General features: G+C 44.3%; 1 protein-coding gene across 2 annotated transcripts; it reads right to left on the bottom strand.

The window, feature by feature from the left end:
* Positions 1-4594: 4594 nt before the first annotated feature.
* On the bottom strand, positions 4595-8987 carry LOC147902978 (pentatricopeptide repeat-containing protein At5g27110-like). Of its 2 annotated transcripts, none has more exons than XM_087373134.1 (4): positions 5980-8987; positions 5791-5867; positions 5514-5617; positions 4595-4837 (listed from the first exon to the last, which is right to left on the bottom strand). In XM_087373134.1, exon 1 carries the CDS (start codon positions 8538-8540, stop codon positions 6153-6155), a length of 2388 nt encoding a protein of 795 aa, XP_087229260.1. In that variant the 5' UTR covers positions 8541-8987; the 3' UTR covers positions 4595-4837; positions 5514-5617; positions 5791-5867; positions 5980-6152. The 2 variants fall into 2 exon arrangements, with proteins under 2 accessions (XP_087229260.1, XP_087229261.1); XM_087373135.1 differs by lacking the exon at positions 4595-4837 and adding an exon at positions 5262-5306.
* Between the last annotated feature and the right edge of the window lie 316 nt (positions 8988-9303).

Raw genomic sequence — 9303 nt, 5'->3', positions numbered from 1 at the left:
TTCTTCTGGTGACAACACACACCCATAACACATGCATAATATCCTCAATGCATCTCCCACACATCACATAGCGGGTTCGTCTACCCCTCACCTATGCAAGACCTTCCACAAGAAACATGACGCCCTCCCAGCTAGTGGTCCTTTCCAAATACCCACAAACCTCGCCCTACCTTTTCGAAGATCTCCTCACTTCTCATTTAGTTTATCCCACCAATTCAAACCATCCAAAAGGGATATGTAGACCTTCCTAGCAGTAATTTTCTTCAATGCGGCACTCCCAACACTCCATTAGTTGACCCTCCAATTAAAAGACGTCACATTATTTGTAGGCTAGCCCTTCTAGACATTACCCAGCATAGTATTAACCAAAGCTACTTCTCTATTAGACAGCCCATACTGTTCCCTTACCCACAACATAGGTCGCCCTCTTGAAATCCTAGAGATGCCACCAATACTGAACACCGTTCTTCTGAGTCGATCTAGCAGTCTGCACATTCATCCATGCTAGGGCCTTATCCTATTAGTTCACTGCCCAACTCCACCAACTACCCTCATTCAAGCTTGCATCACCCCTCAACCCTAACCTCTCTTTCCATCTCATCAGTTTCCCACAAAGTTTCCTGGTAGCAATCAATCCCAAGAACATATCCGAGCAACATGCTTTGAAAAGAAACCAAGAGAAGGTATTATCGTACCACAACATATTCCTCCACTTCCCCCCACTCTTACTCTTGGCTTGATCCACAAACCACCACAAGCATACTAGCCATGGCGCCCTACATTCGCGCCCTACATTCAAACACTCTAGGCATCCATTTACACAACAAGCTAAATTCTTAGCATCAACATCTAGCACAGCCAAATCACTATTCTCTTTCAGCATCTTCATTACATACCTGCACATAATGCCATTTCCTATTACGTCTATCCTCCACCCAAATAAACGACCTCAACATCTTCTCCACCTCTACCCTTTTAAATCTCCAAAATGAGGCTAAATAAGTCGTTGATGCAAAGAGAACATGCTTCACAATGAGCACCCTTGCATTCCGATGATTGTAGTTCCATGCCAAGCTCTAATCTTCTTTGAGCCAATCTCTACCTCAAAGTGATTCCTACCCCCAATGGGGCATCTAGGTATCTAACTATCACCCCTCTTTCCACCCATTTCACTAGTTATTCAAGGAGCCACTTAGGCAAAGACCGAGCCTAGATCATATTTGAGCCCAAATGTCTTCTCCCAACTACACGATCCTTAAATGAGACAGGACTTCCACACCACCTCTGTCAAATTCTTCACACGCTCCTTACATTCTAGAGACAAGGCAATCATATCATCCGCAAACAATTGAGGACACATCTGATTTCTAGGGGGCAACATTACACCTTTGATATCACCCACAACCACCCCTTTCTTGATCATATGATAAGGGGAACATAACAAATAACAACAGCGCGGCCAAGAGACACCCCGACCTCACACATCTCCTAGCTTCAAACCTGCCCACCACAAACAGAGTACACCTGTAGCATTCTTAAACAAAGCACTCACCATCCTATAAAGCCCATGACCAAAACTCAACTTGTCTAAAATAGCTAATATGAAGTCCCATCTAACTCTATCATAGGCCTGGTTAAAATCAAAACCCAATAGTACACATCTCTGTCCCAAAGCAACAGCAAAATCCAAAGTCCCTGAGACATTCAAAATATTTTCAAAAATGTCTCTCATCTTGACAAAACTAATCTTTTATGTATCCACAACTTTGGCACAAAATCTCTCTAATTCTCAAGGCCAGTGCTCTAGCCATTATCTTATAGCATGGTAATCGGCTTTCAATCTCTAACCTTGAGCCTGTTTTACCTTTTCGACAACAACTTATCCCCGCATTCACATCCTCAGACAAGGCCTCTCTCTACATCGCCCAATTTGCCATCTCTAAATAATCACCCTTTATTACGCTCAAGAAAGCAACAAAAATCTCAGCAAAAAGACCAACAAGCCCAAGGGATTTACCCGCTTCAAGGCAATCCAAAGCTTCATAGCTTCTACTCAGAGAAAGGCCTTTCAAGTCCAGCTCTCTGGGAAGGCAAGACTCTTTGATCCAGGTCCCAGTGTCTCATGTACCTGGCCTACCCGCCGAACACTATCTTGAACGTCTTCCAAACCAACAATGCAAGACAACTCCTTCCTAAATACTTCTTCTATATGCAAGAATTTAGAGACCAAATTACCTTCCATCCATCACTTTCTTGATCCCCTCGGGCGATTGCTTCTTCTTGACTGCTTGAAAGAATAGGGCAATCCCCTAAGGACAACCACAAACCCGTGCTCTTCAACCGAGCAGACTCTGCACGATCTATTTCTTGACTCCTTAAAGCATCCTCCACTTTCACCAGTAGGGTGGACAAGAAGGGATCCATATGATCCAGAATTAGGACATTCTTCAGCTTCGACCTGCAATCAATCAGTAATTCATTATCTAAGCTTCTCCACTTTCACCAACAAGGTGGACAAGAAGAGATCCATATGATCCAGAATTAGGGCATTCCTCAGCTAGCTTCGACCTGCAATCAATCAGTAATTCATTATCTAAGCTTCTCCTCTCTAATGCATCGATCCCAGTCTTTAGTACCCTTCACATCTCCCAAATAGCTTTATCCTACCTCTCGCACGGATCACTCACCCTGCTGAACCCCTCACCCTCTCACATGGATCAGCCACCCCTGCTAAAGCCCTCACCCACATGCATCGAAAACGGAAAGAAAATGACCTGCGTGACTACCATGTTGTTAGAAATCGACCAATAGAGGATACGCACAGCGAAAGACTGATATAATAGCCCAAGAGCTCACAGAGTGTGGTATGGGGTGTGGAATCACAAACTTCTTAAACTTGGGTTTATATATCACTCTCATAAAATATAGATGTGCTCAAATGGGGTTTTCCAATCAATTTGAGTGACTTAATAACTATATTTAGACATTGGATGTGAAAGTTATGCCACTTTTAAAAGTGTTGTCCCTGGTAGTTTCGCTAGTAAAACTACCTTCGAAGACCTACTTCAAAGCCTTGATTACTTCAATGAGGTTTCTTTGGATAAACCCTTTCATAGGCTAAGTTGAGAGAGAGTTTTCAATGTCACCCCTTATTAAGTAAAGGTTGTAAGAAGGATCATAACAAAATTTTCATAGAGAAGTCTACTCTACATGTGGGTTTCTTCAAAACCCAAAATTTTCATAGAGGAGTCTACTCTATATGTGGGTTTCTTTAAAAGCCATCTCATTATGTTACTCACCATTCCCAAAGATTCATGTAAAGATTTGTGTATAAAATAGACATCGCTATAATACTTTGCATATGTATAAGTGAAACTATGTTTTGTTCCGATCTATTTTTGCCACATTTTTACAAAGTTGGAAGCTTTTTTTTCCTTCGCTCGGACGCTCGAAAGATTTCGCTTGAAAAATGCTCGTCCCCCCTGTTGAAGTCCTCACCTACATGCATCGAAAAAGGAAAGAAAATGACCTGCGTGACCACCACGTTGTTAGAAATTGACCAATAGAGGATACGCACAACGAAAGACTGATAGAATAGCTCAGGAGCTCACACAGTGTGGTGTGGGGTATGGAATCACAAACTTCTTAAACTTATGTGCATAGAATAGATGTGCAGACTCATCAATAGACAATGAACCAGCCAGATATAGAAGACACCAAAATAATATATTTCCATCCGAAGCTATGGAAACAATACAAAAGAGATAGATCCAGAGTCCCACCAATGGTGTGGTCCTCTGATCTTACCACAAGGTCCTTCTCCTATCTGCCGGCTATCTCTAGACTCGAGCCCGCGTGCTCCACCTCGAGCGTCTGTAGACTTCCATCCAGATCCCCTTCACCTTGCTGTCTTTGCACCAGCCTAGGTAGGCAGCACCCTCAGCTAAGTCTGCAGCTACTGTATGCTCTCTTCTCCTCCAGTGATGAGACCCAAGACGAGCTCCTTGTTGCTCCTTTCTGATGGGGCTTTTCTGCTGCTCCAAGTGATGAGTAATGGAGGCCCAAGTGCCCCCTTTTATAGGCCCAAAGGGCCCTGAGAAATGGCTGACCCAGCAAGGCGATGAACCAACCCCTCTGGCCGACTTGGTTGGCTGGCCCAACCCTAACCAGCCGACCTGCTGATCGGCCTGGTTGGCTGGCTCAACCAGGCCTATATAAGGGCCCTAGCCAGGCCCTTTTGGGCTGCTGCTAGCCCTTTGCTGCTGCTGCCCTGCCATCAACAGGCCCTTGTGCAGGCCCCAAACCTGCCCCGCACGTGTGCGCCTTTGATGCTGAAGTACCCCGCCATGTGCCGCCTTCATACAACCACTCCTTGCCTTTGTCTGGAGCTCCAAATCGCCACTGATCTGCTCCTGGACCTGCTTTACCATGGTGCTGATCCATACTCCCAGATGGCTCCAGGTACTTCTCTAGATGTGCTGCCCACATGACAGCCATGATGCTGTCCATGTGGCAGCCTCTTTCTCTCTTTTCCTATGAGGTACTGCCCATGTGGCAGCCCCCTCTCCATGTTCTTTCCTCTAGGCATGTCCTGCCCTAGGTCTCCCTCCCCCACGCTCTCCTCATATGGGGGCTTATAGATGGGTAGGTAACCTTTCCAACACGTCCTCAGCCAGCTGCACATCCAAAAAGCTGGGAGTCTTTTGTTCTATGTTGCACAAAATCTAGGCTCGCTTTGGTTCGAACTCCTTTGCATAATCTGGAACCACCAACACCATGCCAAGAGCATTAGCATGATCTCCCAACCAAGTTGGCATGCCTGGGAATTCCATCCACACTGAATAGTCCTAGAACAAAAACTCATTAATACTAAACAAGAGAGACCAAGGGATCACCAAAACAGCAGCTCCAGCAAAGATGCACAACATCCCAAGAGCATCATTACAAATTTCTTCTGAAAGACACCGTAATAGAAAGAATCCTTTCCCCATGAACCGAACAACATAACCTTCACATAGAATCTCACACTGATAAGCCAAGAACTCCCACAGTTCTCTCACAGTTGGAACACGACCAATAAAAAACAAAAACACACCACCACTGGCCAAATTTTCAATCTCCAAAAACACACCACCACTGGCTTCCCACCTGATAACATCCGTGCATAGCAACCCCGAGGCCTCCTCATTAGATAACAGAGTAAAGTCCCCTCTCATCTTCCTCGTACATAGGAGCACTGGCCTTCACGCACCGAACTACCTCTCTCAGGGCTAGACCCTCTCGACACACCATCATCCTCCCCACCCCTGTAATATAACTAGATTTTACAAAATTGTAAAAAATATTATTTTTTACGGGTGAAAAAAAATATGGCAAGTTTATTATATATATAGTTTGCAGGTTTTCAGTGAACCACGTACTTATTTTGACTATCACATTAAACATAAGACTCCCATTTGTTGCTAGCAACAGTAGCATGGATTACTTAGCAATCGTCAAGAGCTGCCACATACCCCATTGATTTTGTCAGGCTTCCTTTGACTAGAGCATCACTGCAAATCTGCCGACACATCATTCAGGCTTCCATCATGGTCCTACTGTAGGGTGCCTGACCTTGCTGTACATTACGACCAGGACATTACTCAGAAATCCAGATCCTGACCTGCTTGCACCTTAGAGAGAAATCGAAAAGCAAAAATATAAAGACCGAACATGCATATCTTCTCACTGAAAGGCTGGAGAAAAGGGATTGCGTATTGGCTGAGAGCTACACAAGTCTTAGTGCATTACCTCATAGATGTTGACAAGACTCAACTTAGAAGACTGATAGCCTTTTGATGTTGGGAAATTGCTCCAATTCGACTGCTCTGTTGCATGACAATAACCAAGCAGAAGAAATAGTCAGAAGAAGTGGAAGGGCTTGAAGAACACCATGGGTTACAGAAATAACGATGGATAGAAGGGCAAACAATTTCGTACAATGAGCAACTGTGAGAATTTGATCATAACCCCTTTGTGCATCTCCCTTGTCCTAAACTGCCTGCAAGATATCCGAGCTCCATGGTTGCACCACAGCATGTGAATTCTCTGACGTTATGTTCTATGCTGCTTTTTCAATCGTAGATATCATTTTGAGTAGATTATGTTAACCCTCACACACTCAAACCTTCTTTGTAGCTCCCCAACAGTTGGGTCCTAACTTCTGTCAAAAGAGAAACAGAGATAGATGGTTGATCACAGAGCCTACACAATGTATCCTCCTTGTCCACATCTGGCTTTGATTGCAGCACGATATCCAGTTTTGGCAAATATCCTTTTTCCTCCATGGACCTATTTACCCTCTTTAGCTTGGAATAAATTTCATCACTTCTAGGGTGGCACAGATCTCCTACAATGAACTCATGCACCCTCTCATTAACCAGGACACAGGCCATTCCAGGTTTCTTCTGTGCACCTGCAAATTTTTTCTGCTCTTGTATTCTGTCAACATCCTCCCACAAGTGAGCATCAGCATAGGTGTTTAACATGAGCACATACCCAGATGCATCAATGGGGTCTAATTGAACTATTTCTTCAAAGCATCGTTTTGCCAGCTCCATGTTTCCATATGTTCTGCAGCTAGTCAGGAGAGACATCCAAACTATATTATCAGGGAATGTTGGCATAGTTTGGACCATATCTTCAGCCTCGTCAAAGCATCCTGCACGGCCCAAGAGATCAAGCATACAGCTGTAGTGCTCAAGATTTGGTACAATGCTATGGTCTTCTCTCATAGATTTGAAGTACCAGCGTCCTTCATCCAGTAGGCCAGCGTATCTACAAGCAGCAAGGATACTGGAAAATATCATATCATTTGGCTTCAAGCCATGGCATTGCATGTCCACGAGACACTGCCCAGCCAACCCACAGTTTCCATGTTGACCATATCCTGCAATCATTGAGCACCATGACACCAAATCCCGATTCTGTAACTTGTGAAATATTCTGTATGCGTCCTCAAGGCTACCACATTTCGCATACACATCAATAAGGGTGCTCACAACAACTACGTCTGAGTCTAGTTCACTTGCAATGATCTCATCGTGTATCAGCTGGGTCTGCACCAAGGCCCCCGCACTGCCACATGCTCTCAAGAGGCACAAAAAGATTACTCTGTCTAGCTTTATGTCCTCATGCCGCAATTTCTCGAAAAGATCGAGTGCAATAAGACCATATCCATGCTCAGCATATCCAGCAATCATTGCAGACCACACAACCACGTTTTGGCTTGGTAATTCGTCGAATACTTTGTGAGCTTCCTCCAAACTTCCACATTTGGCATACATGTCGATCAGTGTGCTTCCAATAACCACATCCAGATCGAGGTCACTTCTCATGAACTGTTCATGTGCCTGTCTGCCATGCCTGATCGCTCCAATGTTCCCACAAGCTTTTAAAACAGAAAGGAATATAACATTGTCTGGACTGATACCCTCCTCTAGCATTTTCTTAAAATGTTCAAGGGCAGAAAGACTATGCCCATGCTGCACATATCCTGCAATCATTGTACCCCATGACACCACATCACGATTTGCCAATTCATTAAAGACTTTGTGAGCATCCTGCAGGTCTCCACATTTGGCGTACATATCAATGATTGTGTTCTGAAAAACCCGATCAAGTTGAAGCCCACTTCGAATGACTTGATCATGTATTACTCTGCCCTGGCCAATAGCTGCTATGCTAGTACATGCTTTAAGAATGGAGGAAAACAGAACTTTATCAGGCCTTATACCCTCCTGTTGCATCTTCTCAAATAATTCTAGAGCAGGAAGACCATGTCCTTGACTGGCATATCCTGCAATCATTGCACTCCATGATACCACATTTTGATTTGGTAATTTGTCAAACACTCTGCGGGCCTCCTCTAGGCTGCAATACTTGGCATACATGTCCACAAGCGTGCTTCCAACTATAACATCTAGTTCAAACCCCCTTCTAATGATCTGGTTGTGGATCAGCCTGGCGTGCGCAATGGCTTCTATGTTGGTACATGCTTTTAAGATGCATGAAAAAGTTACTTCATTAGGTTCAATTCCCCCTTCCTGCATATTGTCATATAAATCAAGAGCCCTAATACCTTCCCCGAGCTTAGCATGCGCTGAAATAAGTGCATTCCATGTATACACGCTTGGTTTTGAAACCTTGCAAAACACTTGACTTGCCTCTCGCAAGCTTCCACATGAGGCAAACAGGCGAATGAGATGGTCTCCCAAGACAGCAATTGAATCAAGCCTACTTCTGATCATAAGAGAATGCACTCGCCTGGCAGCAGCCAGGTTTTTCTTTTTGGTGCTTCCTTGCAGGAGACAGTAAATGATATCCCGTGATGCAGGTTGGTCCATTAGATCCACAATATGAAATGCCTCATCCAACCGTCCCTCCTTACAGCGTTCATTAATTTCAGTAAAGAAATTTGAAGTGTTGTAGCCACCCAACATCGTTTTTAACCCAAGTTTGCAGCCACCTGCACCCCGCAGAGTTGATATGCTGGAGCTCATTTTTCACAAAAACTGAAGTATTCCATTTTGACCTCAACGCTCTAGAAAAACATAACAAAAAAAGTTTAAAAGTGGTGCATAGCTGACTCTAATCAAGCTGCCTCCTTGCAAATCCCCACCTTTCTTCTCTCCACGTCTCACAGCATGAGCCGCCAATATATCGCAGGCTGTATCCCCTCTGCTGGAGCTCTGTCTACATCCTCTCCTCCCCCTCACTATCGCAGCCTCCTTCTCACCCTAACTTTGCCTTTCCCTCTGCCTCCATTTTTAAGCCCGCCTTTCATCTTAGAGCAGTTACCCTCAATTCGATGTCTTTCTGCTCCTCTTGTACTCAGCATGAATGCAGTTGCAAGTAGACTGTGTTTTAATGCCTTCCTTGTAGGCAGGGCTACATGTAAGGGTCTTCATGGCCTTATCATGAAGGAACATCATAGTCTTCTAACGGAGAGTCCCAAACTCACGTATGAAAGAGTATTGTTCATGAACCTTCTATGAGTGACACAAAATGCAATGCTCAAGAGGAGGCTCCCAAATATGTACCATTTATAGGTGTACTCCATCCTCTACAACGATCATGGTAGTGGATTTTTGCTACAGATGATGACAAGATTGACTTTATAAATGGAAGAGAACCAAAGTGATGAAGCAGAGGAGGAGGAGGAGCGTATGCTCTTATAGTTCCATGAATCAGCAAAGAAGAAGGCAAAAAAATGAAAGGCTAATGTTTCCACTCAAGAGGGTAGATACTAACTCCTTACCAAGT

This window comes from Dipteris shenzhenensis, chromosome 4 (genome assembly GCF_047967505.1).
Source record: "Dipteris shenzhenensis isolate YYH24624 ecotype China chromosome 4, Dip_SZ_1.0, whole genome shotgun sequence".
NCBI lineage: Eukaryota > Viridiplantae > Streptophyta > Polypodiopsida > Gleicheniales > Dipteridaceae > Dipteris > Dipteris shenzhenensis.
This window is presented reverse-complemented; position numbering and strand designations above follow the sequence as displayed.

Coding starts and splice junctions, on each gene's coding strand:
- LOC147902978 (XM_087373134.1), bottom strand. CDS start 8,540: ATGAGCTCCAGCATATCAACTCTGCGGGGTGCAGGTGGCTGCAAACTT.